General features: G+C 34.4%; 3 protein-coding genes and 1 non-coding gene across 4 annotated transcripts; 1 reads left to right on the plus strand and 3 right to left on the minus strand.

Moving 5' to 3' along the window:
- Positions 1 to 99: 99 nt before the first annotated feature.
- On the minus strand, positions 100 to 172 carry TRNAA-AGC (transfer RNA alanine (anticodon AGC)). The gene has a single exon. It is a non-coding gene; the product is annotated as a tRNA-Ala (tRNA).
- An 828-nt stretch (positions 173 to 1,000) lies between these two features.
- On the minus strand, positions 1,001 to 3,148 carry LOC105961376 (putative glucose-6-phosphate 1-epimerase). The gene is made up of 8 exons (XM_012985602.2): positions 2,827 to 3,148; positions 2,583 to 2,657; positions 2,361 to 2,417; positions 2,082 to 2,251; positions 1,857 to 1,997; positions 1,653 to 1,758; positions 1,467 to 1,569; positions 1,001 to 1,357 (listed from the first exon to the last, which is right to left on the minus strand). Exons 1-8 carry the CDS (start codon positions 2,917 to 2,919, stop codon positions 1,152 to 1,154), a joined length of 951 nt encoding a protein of 316 aa, XP_012841056.2. The 5' UTR covers positions 2,920 to 3,148; the 3' UTR covers positions 1,001 to 1,151.
- Positions 3,149 to 7,238: 4,090 nt separating this feature from the next.
- On the minus strand, positions 7,239 to 8,733 carry LOC105961377 (cytochrome c oxidase subunit 6b-2). The gene is made up of 4 exons (XM_012985603.2): positions 8,645 to 8,733; positions 8,407 to 8,495; positions 7,941 to 8,022; positions 7,239 to 7,624 (listed from the first exon to the last, which is right to left on the minus strand). The coding sequence occupies exons 1-4, from the start codon at positions 8,654 to 8,656 to the stop codon at positions 7,571 to 7,573; spliced, it is 237 nt and encodes a 78-aa protein (XP_012841057.2). The 5' UTR covers positions 8,657 to 8,733; the 3' UTR covers positions 7,239 to 7,570.
- A 1,005-nt stretch (positions 8,734 to 9,738) lies between these two features.
- Positions 9,739 to 10,546, plus strand: LOC105961397 (glycine-rich protein). The gene has a single exon (XM_012985620.2). The coding sequence runs from the start codon at positions 9,944 to 9,946 to the stop codon at positions 10,364 to 10,366; it is 423 nt and encodes a 140-aa protein (XP_012841074.1). The 5' UTR covers positions 9,739 to 9,943; the 3' UTR covers positions 10,367 to 10,546.
- The last annotated feature ends 380 nt before the right edge of the window (positions 10,547 to 10,926 follow it).

Genomic DNA, 10,926 nt, shown 5'->3' on the forward strand with positions numbered 1-10,926 from the left:
CAGCCGATAGATTTTAATATCACATCCAAGTATATAGTAAGTATCATGTATGAATAGGGAGGTAAAAAATGAAAAAATAAAGTATAAATACATTTAAAGTGGAGATGCGGGGTATCGATCCCCGTACCTCTCGCATGCTAAGCGAGCGCTCTACCATCTGAGCTACATCCCCAATTGAGATAAAGTTATTTATAATATATATAGTAATGATAAACAAAATAAATGTTTTTGTCCGCCCATAAGGCCCGGCCCAATTTCGAGTGTTCGGCCCAAAGATTCAAACTCCATGGGCGGGAAGCGAGTCGGAGCTGATACGAGTTTGCAACCCAAGGAAAAAGGTGATTGATCTTTCGTCAAAGCTTCAGCCTTTTTTATCTGCAAAAAATCCTTATTTAATTTACTTACTGTACATGATTATCCCAATATTTGAGTAATTTCTTCTTGTTGGCGATGATGATGATGATGATGATGATGATGATGATGATGATGATCGGTTAAGTCAATTACCGGACGCACTAGTGTTCTTTCGTCTCGTTCGATTAACTTGTGGAAACACACCCCGTCTCTGAGTTTCGATTAATCGTTTCACATTTTCCAAACAAGTTGAGAGCCTGGAATTGGACCTTCGATTTCATGGAAATTCTTCTGAATAAATATTATTCTTTCCCCGAAAAGTTACTTACGTACTAAGTAGTTGCAAAGATCGAACCTAAATTGCAAACCTCTTCCGACAGCTTTATAGCATATATTTTTCTAGTCACCATCTATAAAATGAATCGTAATAATAAGATGACTACTGCTAACATTAATGACAAAATATGTAATCGAGTACGAATATTATCAATCGAGCAACTAGTAACTCTTACTATTTAGTCAAACTGTACATAATAACGACAAGTCGACAACTAAACGAACATAAGCTGAACTCAATATATTTTCACCAACATTTGTATATATGTTCAATAGGAAGCTGCAATATTAGCAGGTCTTATTCTTCAATGCAAGATTGAAGAATATTTTCAATCACCAAGTATATAGTAACTAATAGTTCTAGTGCATAGCAAAAAAAGAAAACTGAAAAAAAAACAAGGTTTAGAAACTGATTCAGCAAAGTAACAAAATGTAGTTTGATATTTTGTCAGCAGTAGCTCCTAAAGAATATTCCCGGGATCTGGCAGTACATCGGAATCAGTCCAGTCGTGAACGGAAAGACGCTGTGTCCCGGTCCACTTCTCACCGGGATACAACGTAATTTCACTCCCCACAACAGCTGCCTCAACACAAACAAACTTCCTATACTCTTCATCTCCCATATCGGTCGTATCCCTCGCCTCAAGAGCCCACGGATTCCACACAACTACCAATCAAAATAAATTTTATCAACCCACGTTTTCTTTTAAAAAAAAAAAAAATCTGTTGCATATAAATACGACACTATGAAGCATGTATATATATAAAAAACTTACCAATGTCAGGAAGACGATCATCTTTATGAATGGTAAAAGTTCTTCGAATCTCATGGTCCACAACAAAGATCTCATTAGTAGTGTTCAGATATCCCCTGTCGAACTAAAAACGGTTATTGAAAGTCAGATCATCGACATATTATAACTAATTAATTACACAAACATAATATCTATATATGTATATACCTCATTTTCGATAGTGATTGGATAATCCCCTTCAATACAACGTCTGTGGTTCCGCGTCATATAGTCCAGATACACCAACGACTGCAATCCGTCAACCTGAGTTGCACTGGAAAAGGGATTAATTAAGTTAGCTGCTGCAATTATAATAATAAAAGAAAAAAATAATCTGCAGTAATAATATAATGTTTCATTAGTATTAATTACTTGATATTTGAGACAGAGAAGTAGGTGTGAAAGGAAAAATTGAATGAGAAAGGCCTCCCGTTAGTGTTGACGTTTTTCACACGAGATATCATAGTCAGATCTCCGGTGGGTCCCAGAATAACACGTAAACGGAGCTCAAATCTGCCACAAAACAGGAAAACATATAATTGCGATTTTTGATATACGAAACGTGGAAAAATTAAATAAAGATCGGTTGTCGAGTACCGATGTCTACGCCAGTTTGGGAAGTTGTCAGGCATATTATTGAGGATTAAATCAATAAATGCATTATCAGTTGTTAGAAGGGGAAGATCCGAATCTTCCAGCTCAGCATCGATTACCCAGTCTCTGGTTCTAGCAAATCCATTACCCTCCACGCATCCATAGTCGAAAAACTGATCATGACAATTAATTTTGTACACCATTTTAATTTATACACGACGAGGCCGAATAAATGCAGTTAGGAAAATACGGAGTCGAAAGGAATAAACGAAGCAAAATAACCTTTGGGAAGCAAATTGGGATGCCTCCACGAAGAGGATGTGGATGTTCGTAATCGGCCTGCAAAATTGAAATATGTTAATTAAATTATTATTTATGACACCATGCTCAACACTTGAAGAGCAACTTGATTATTCAAACTACAGAACAATTCAAAACACAGATTCACAGGATACACAAATTAATAAAATAATTAAATCAGAAAATCAGAGAAATAGAAATTACATTCTCGCTGACAAAAAGCAACTCTTCTCCACTCGCATTCTTCCATGATATTACTTGACCTCCGTAAAGAAGAATCTATATATATATGGATCGGAGATTTATTATTCATCAAATCAATTTCAAAACAGTGAAAATATAAACAAATTAAATAAATAAATATCCAGAATCCGGTAACGAAATATACAGAGTTCCGTTCGAAGCAAAACGGAAAAAAACTTGAACGACTGAGACTGAAAGTATATACCTCGGCGGAGTAGCCAGCAGATTGATTGAGAGTGAAGGAAGGGCCGCCGAGTTCTCGGTGGTTAAACTGCGGAGGAGGCACTACCACCACCATATCGACTGCCGGCGGAGAAAAATCACACAGTGTGTGTGTGTGTGTGTGTGTGTGTGTGTGTGTGTGTGTGTGTGTGTGTGTGTGTGTGTGTGTGTGTGTGTGTGTGTGTGTGTGTGTGTGTGTGTGTGTGTGTGTGTGTGTGTGTGATTGAACTGCTGCAGAAGCTCTCGGGAGATTATGTAACTGTGCTGCAGATCGGAAAATTGAAAGTGGTGCTTTCCGCCCTTCTTCACAGTTGTGTCAATTTATAGTAACAGAATCTAGTTTCTGCTCTCTAACTGTAATCGATAGATACAGGCGGCATGTACAGCATTTGCCGGCCCCGAAATTACCTAAATACCCCCCGTCTTCTCTATTTTGTTCTTACCCAAAATTGTGATTGGCTAAATTTTTATCATTTATATTGTTTAAAAAGGGGAAAATATAGATTATCTTGAATGAATATATATATATATATATATATATATATATATATATATATATATATATATATATATATATATATATATATATATATATATATATATCTCATTGTACATGTCACACATATTTACATATCTAAATATAAAACTATGCACTAAGATGCATTCTCGACGTTACTCGACGACCTACGTTAACGGTGGAAGATGGAATCATGAGATTTTCGATGTCCGCCAATTCCGAGCTACAATTTCAAATATTCGAACACGTTTTCGTTTTAATTTTCAAAACCCCCGATTTCCATTTTTTTCTAACTGAATTGTGATTAATTTTTCACTTTTGAAAAGAGTCGAAATTTCGAAAAAGTGATGTTTTCTAAATATTATTCTCATGACCAAACTATATGTTCAATATAGAAGCTGCAATAGGTCTTATTCTTCAATGCAATAATACTTTCAATCACAAGTATATAGCCAAAAAAAAAAAAAAACAAGATTTAGAAACTGAATCAACAAAGTAACGAAAACCGATGAAATCGAATAAAAATCAGTAGTCCCGGACAGAAAGACGCTGATACCCGGACCGCTCGTAAGAGTGTTGCACAGTGATTTGTGTGTGTGTGTGTGTGTGTGTGTGTTTAATTGAACTGCTGCAGAAGAAGAGGGGATGATTGTATAAATGGTGCAGATCAGAAAATTGAAAATGGTGTTTTCCCGCCTTCTTCACAATTATGTCGATTTATAGTAACAGAATCTAGTTTCCGCTCTCTAACTGAAATCGATTGATACAACAGGCATGTCCAGTATTTTCCGTTGCAGAAATTACCACAATACCCCCGCTATTTTTTTCTTTTTTTTTTTTTAATTTTTTTTATAATAATTTCATATTCAGCTCATATCCCTTTTAAGAGTACTAGATTTTAATATTACGTCACGGAAACTTCAACTTGTTCACGTATATACGTTTTGGATACGTTTCGTATCCGACACTCGATGACATATGACGGACACCTTATGGGCTATTTTATAATTATGAAAAATTAGAAATATATTTAAACAATAAATTTCCAAATATTTTTGTTATTTCCCTAATTATTTAGATGATTTAACATAACAATCAATTGCAAATTAATAATTTATAATAATATTGGTTTTGAATATATTTGTACGGACTATATATAAGTATTTATATATAAATAAAAACTTATATATATTTATATAACATATTCATAAATATATTCCTATACTTTTAATATTTATATTATATTTCTCCCAAGATCACGTATATATCCCCATTTCCGGGGCATGCCATTTCCTCAAGTCAATTTCCTCGTTTCTCCGTATTATCATTTCCGTGCAGATTATTTTGTGTAGATTTTTGACATATTATTTCAAATCAACTTACCCAACAATTTACAAACTTCAATTTTATCGCGAACGGGTTAATTATTGATTTTATATTATTCTTAACCGAAATTCGATACAAAATTAATAGGTGAAATAATCAGAAAAACAATAAAATGGCAACAAACAAGAAATCAAAAATAAAATATTTTGTTTGCCAAATAAAAACTAATTACTTAAATATTTTTTTTATTTTTGCTAATCATACGAGCACACAAAGGAGGCGAGTGAAAGAGGGTACGGACGAGTATTGGAGTACTGAAATTCAATGACGTGTCCACTTCTGATTGGCCTTCCACCATAGACAAGGCAATCATCGTAATTAACCCTCTTGAAATCATTCGGGTTGACTAAGTTGACCGACGCAAACCAGCCACAGTGGAGATGTACTTTGGCCACCGAACAATCCGTACACAAATTTGTAATCATTACAAGAAACCTCGGAACCCCGTTATAGGAAACCGTGCCTTGACTTATTTGAATCGGCGCGTGTGGGCACTGCGTTGTCCAGTTCTTACCTTGAAACGACGCCGTTTCGTTTAGCAACGTGGGAACTATTATCGGCTGATTAAATAGTAATTTTTTAGACTCGACTGTGTATGAAAATATTGCTAAATTAATTAACAGGAGAAATCCCAAAACGACTATAGTAATATTATAAGACATTTTTTTCATCATATTTAATTTTGAAGCAAAATCGCTTCATACATACATATATATATATATACACACCAAGGCGTGTATCTATATATTTCTATGATTATGAAGAATATTTTTGGAAATTAAGAGGGTAGATTTTGCATTAATATTTTATATTAATGGCCTTTTTTTTATATTATTTAGCTGTTAATATTTTATATTAATGGCCCATTAATTTGCTTGGATATTTCTATGCTGCGCTCGGTGAAAGTTACACCGAGTAAATTTTTAACTTTGATTTGCACACACCAATGTGGATGTATGGGTGTTTATATGTTTCTGACTTGTAAAGATATATCCGATGTATTTCATCGGATGTAGCATAGTACATATTGTTCATGCATGTAATTGTAATCTACACACCAAAAGATAAAACAAACACGTGCTGAAATTAACAAACAAACAGTAGGGCATGCAACAGAAAAAGCAGCCTTTAAGAAACATCATTAAAATTACGAGTTACGACTGTTGAATAAATGAATTAATTAATTAAACACTTGATCTAAACTAGAAACATTTAAAAAAAAATTATATTTTGCTAATTATTAATACGAGCACACATAGGATGCGACGGAAAGAGGATAAGAAAAAGTACTGGAGTAGTGAAACTCAATGACGTGGCCACTAGGGATTGGCCGACCGCCGTAGACGAGGCAGTCGTCGTAACTTAATCTCTTGAAATCTTCTGGATTAACAACGTCGGCAGATGCAAACCAGCCGCAGTGGAGGTGAACTTTCGCGATCAAACAATCGGAGCACAAGTTCGTAATCATTACAACATACCTCGGTATCCCCACCGCCGATTGTTCCCCTTGACTGATTTGGATCTGCGCGTGATCGCACTCCGACTTCCACCTAATCGCGTCTAGTTTCGTCTCGTTGTGAACGGAGTTGGACTCGTTGAATACTTTCCTGGACTCAACCATGTGTGAAAGTAGTGCTAAATTTAAGAGCATGATTGTTGTCAAAACCATAGTATTGTTCATCTTTGCTATGTGTGTGTGTATATTGAATTGTAAGATTGAGAAGAGAGATATTTGATGAGAGAGAAAATTATGTGTTGGATATATATATTTATAATAGAAATGTTTCCAATTGTAATTTTGGACGAAAATCATTTCATATCTTGTGTGGCTTCTCTTTCTATGATGAAAATGAATTTTTGGGAAATAATTGAAATGGTAGATTTCTCATAAGATTTTGAATTATTTACTTACCATTTTCACCCACGTTGAAGAGTTTCTAGATTTTACTTCCCGTATAAATTTTTACCACTCATACACACACCTATATTAGTGTGCATTGATCAACAGTAAAAAATCACCCGATATAACCTTCACTGGGTGTAGCATAGAAATTTGTAAGGTATATGATCAAATTTTGGCGCCTTATTTCATCAACGAGTTCTAAATGATATTATATCTCCCACACAATTTGCTATTGTTCTGAAACATCTTAATATTACTGATAATTTTCTAGTTGACTATGAAGTGAATTATTTCATTACAACGAATGCTAGCTATTAAATTGAGATTAGCTAGGCATACGATCGAATTGAATGAGTGTTTTTTTTTAGAAATGCCTTCGTTTTGGCTTCTTGCCTGATTACTGAAAAATCACATATTCAATACTAGACCAATTTTATAGTTCGTTTTGATATAATTAAGGAATCGAACGTCTTATTAAATAAATAAATAATTGATTATTCAGTATTGAGTTAGTATAATCCAATCCAATTCAAATAAATTCAACCCAAGTAACCGAACAAAACCTTAATCGGTGTCAGGCAAGTTAATCTGTGTAGTAAAACCTTTATTTACTGCAAAATATGAGCTAGTAAAACGGAATTCTGTTTTTCGAGATATTCAAACAACTCAAGCACGATACTCTAGTAAAAATGGTATCAACCTAATCGGACTCGAAATTGGAGTACTTAGTCCCTCATTCGATATTAACTGAACAAATAAAACAGGTGTAGCATAGAAATAATCGTTACTTTGTGCATATCAAGTAACAAACGAACAAAAATATGATTCCCAAGAAAATACCAAAACCTATTTCGATACGAAGAACAAGGTATATTACCAATGACCTTTCAGAAAGCATCAATTAACGGGAGAGAATAAGAATTAGAGAGGGCCAGGGAATGTTCCACTCTCCCTCTGCTCGTTCCACTTTTCAACCTGAAAAAAAAAAAAAAAAGCGATCCACAGAAACGAGAGCAGTCAAAGATAAATTGAATCACTTTGTTTTGAACGCAATATTCACGATTATAAATCAATATCATGCTATCAATCAATGTGAAGGTTGTATATGCGAAAAAGTAGGGATAGCATCTTCGACAGTATTTTTTACGGAAAAAAAAAAATCCTAATATTCACAATGTTCGATATCATTATAGCAAAGGTAGTGATTAGACACGATAGATCATAAGACTACACTATTCGACTTTACATTATAGTATAATGATGAAATAATAAACCCCGAGTATCAACTCACCCATTCGCCTGGGCAAAGGGATCGATAGTACTTGGCGAATTTATCGCAATCGCCAGAATCTTCACCCTTAGCAGTCACGCACCTAACACCGTAAAAATTAAATTATTTCACTGCTCGAGGTAAATAGAAAATGTATATCAATGTCGTACGGTTTCGTGATATTCTATCGACTCTGTCTAGCAAATGCACATCTCGATTAGTATATGCTTTCTTCGAACAATCAAAATGGTGGCATTAAATTCCAACTAAAGTACTAAACCGAGCTAAAAAATTATATAATAAAAAACATTCGTGATTGAGCAAAATATAAGGACCGAAACAAAAACAAGCACACAAATTGAATTCTCTCTCATCAGATATGCAAGGTTATTTCTCTAAATAAATAGCAAAAAAAAAAATCAATAATCATCCGAAATTATTCAAACAATTTTATGCAAGGTTATTTCTGTAAATAATTTAATCAAACCGGTGAAACTCAATGTAGCGGGTGAAACAATGCCGCGTTTGGTTGGTGGTCGGAAAACGGAAATCAGCCGGCGCAGTTTTTAGCTCAACCTGAAAAAGGGCAAACGCGCGCAGATTTATACAAAACGAGAAACAGTTACAAATTGTTTATTCGACCAGATCATGTAATCTCATTTACGAAATGTAAAAAAATAATAAAATAGTAATAATTAATAAAAAAAAAATTATTATGGATTTACCTCGCCCGCCATTGAAGATGCGATTATTGAGAGAGAGAGTTAAGAATTTTGAATTGCAGAGAGAGAGAGTGAAAATTGCTGGGTGTTTATTATTGGGCGGGTCACTCGATCATAAAAATTACAGTGAAATTTTGAACAGTGATTTGTATGCGGTTCGTGCAGTGGGCCTATGAGAAAGGCCCAAGTGGTTATTTGATTATTAATATTTAATTATACTTTCTTAATTCATTGTTTTTTCCTTTTTTTTATTTTTATCTAAAATGAAAATTAGATCAATAATAAAATTGGAAAACCAAGGTGGGGAACAAGGGTCCCCTCCCATTACCAAATAGGTGAATCGAGAAGTTTCTAACAATTGGGGAAGTTAATGTAGGGTCGGAGGGGTCATGACCCCCTCAAATTTTAATTTTTTTATTACTATATATGTATATAATTTTTAATTTTTTGTATTGTGCTCCTATAATTTTGATAAATTAGTTTTATATGAAAAACATAAAATTAATTTTTTTTAATTGAAGAAAATAAAGAAAAATAACAGGCGAGTCTAACAAGTATAATAAAGAAGTTACGAATTTATTAAATCCAACTAATTTATTATTCGGTCCATCCAAAATATAAATTAATGCCAAAAAGTCGAAGTTTTTCTTTTGATATCTTATGATTATAAAAGATAAAAAAAACAAATGTTTTAAAAAAAAAAAATCAGAGGCGCTATCCTCGAACCCAAAAAATTTAAGTCTATTATGTAAGAATATGCTAGACTCGTCACTGTTTGAACGATTATTGTTGTCAACAATTTATTTACGTTCTTTTCTATTTAAACTTTCTAATGAATATTATACTGGCTTCGCAACTGTTTCTAAAATTCCATTGCAATAATATTAGTGGAATTGTGAGTGGACAAAATATGATAAACTTATATATATAATGATAAAATTGATGACTACGCATCACACGTTAGAACATCCAAAGCACGTTTTCCACTGCATGCGTTAAATAGCTTTTTTCTTTTTTTCATGCTACATTGCTTCAATTTGACTTCACCTTAATTTTTCCCAATAGTAACAAGCCAAAATGCAATTCCCACTTGTGAATTATTTATTCTTTTTTGGCAATATAATATGTTCGCATTGCAAATTACCAACCCTAGCACATATATAACATCTATAAATAGGTCACCATTCCAACATTCTCATTGCTCACAAACAACTCCAAAACCACATAGTAACCAAATCAAAAACTAAGGAATTCTTGGTTTAATTTAAGCTTTAAAAGAAAGTAGCTAGCTAGCTATAAGCTATGGCAAAGTTGAACTCATATGTTCTTCTTGCTTTGCTTGTTATACCTACACTCGCCTCGATTTCCGAGGGCCGGATTGCAAGGAAGGATCTTGGCTTGGACTTGGGCGGCTTAGGCGGCTTAGGAGTCGGCATAGGAGCCGGAATTGGCATTGGCTTGGGAGGAGGTGGCAGTGGCTCAGGAGCCGGAGCTGGAGCTGGCTCCGGCTCTGGTGGTGGTGGGTCCAGCTCGAGTTCGAGTTCCAGCTCGAGCTCGAGTTCCACTTCGAGTGGCGGTGGTGGTGGTAGTGGTGCGAGCTCAGGAGCCGGCTCGTCTGCTGGTTCACGAGCTGGATCCGGTTCGGGTGGTGCAGGTTCGGAAGCGGGCTCAGAAGCAGGGTCTAGTGCTGGATCACGGGCCGGGTCGGGTGGCAACCGTGGATAAAGGGTTTTTAGCCATGGGGGAATTATAAATATATTGGATGTGTTATATTATGTGTCATATTTATGTTTGTAGCTTGAAAATAATAAGGACGTGTGGTAATACTTAATATGTACTTGTTGCTATATATATGATTGTTGCTATGGGTTCGATATTGTAATGGAATAATTTTCTTATTTACAATCACGATTTTCGAGTGTTTTAAGTCGTTCGGTTTCATTTTAAACTTCTCGCAAACAGAATCGAGATGAAATCAGAAATTCAACAAAGGAGAGTTAATTATTTAAATTTAATTACCCGAAAAATAATGTTATTAAGATCAAGACACTGAAATACAAATTATTCAAATTGAGAATGAAGGAATTTAATTGATTATACTGTTATAAAAATTTATTATGACGAATTTTTTTTTCTCGAAACTGTTCCATTTAGATGCAAACTTATATTTGCACCAAAGACGAAATCTCTCGTTTCCAGACCCTCATCCTTTGACCCGACAGATTTTTGATGGATTCGATCACGGATATACTTCGAACTTATTGTTACAATTAGGTTTTCGTAAC

Source organism: Erythranthe guttata, chromosome 11 (genome assembly GCF_056151865.1).
Source record: "Erythranthe guttata isolate IM_541 chromosome 11, IM_541, whole genome shotgun sequence".
Lineage (NCBI taxonomy): Eukaryota > Viridiplantae > Streptophyta > Magnoliopsida > Lamiales > Phrymaceae > Erythranthe > Erythranthe guttata.

What these genes read in the sequence shown, in the direction of transcription:
- LOC105961376 (XM_012985602.2), bottom strand. Translation starts at nt 2,919, where the DNA reads ATGGTGGTGGTAGTGCCTCCTCCGCAGTTTAACCACCGAGAACTCGGC. An exon ending in TCCCAATTTGCTTCCCAAAG is followed by an intron (nt 2,252 to 2,360) that starts GTTATTTTGCTT and finishes TGTCATGATCAG; the next exon opens with TTTTTCGACTATGGATGCGT. An exon ending in TTCTCTGTCTCAAATATCAA is followed by an intron (nt 1,759 to 1,856) that starts GTAATTAATACT and finishes TCCCTTTTCCAG; the next exon opens with TGCAACTCAGGTTGACGGAT.
- LOC105961377 (XM_012985603.2), bottom strand. An exon ending in CGCTACATTGAGTTTCACCG is followed by an intron (nt 8,023 to 8,406) that starts GTTTGATTAAAT and finishes TTACGGTGTTAG; the next exon opens with GTGCGTGACTGCTAAGGGTG. An exon ending in CCCTTTGCCCAGGCGAATGG is followed by an intron (nt 7,625 to 7,940) that starts GTGAGTTGATAC and finishes TTTTTTTTTCAG; the next exon opens with GTTGAAAAGTGGAACGAGCA.
- LOC105961397 (XM_012985620.2), top strand. Translation starts at nt 9,944, where the DNA reads ATGGCAAAGTTGAACTCATATGTTCTTCTTGCTTTGCTTGTTATACCT.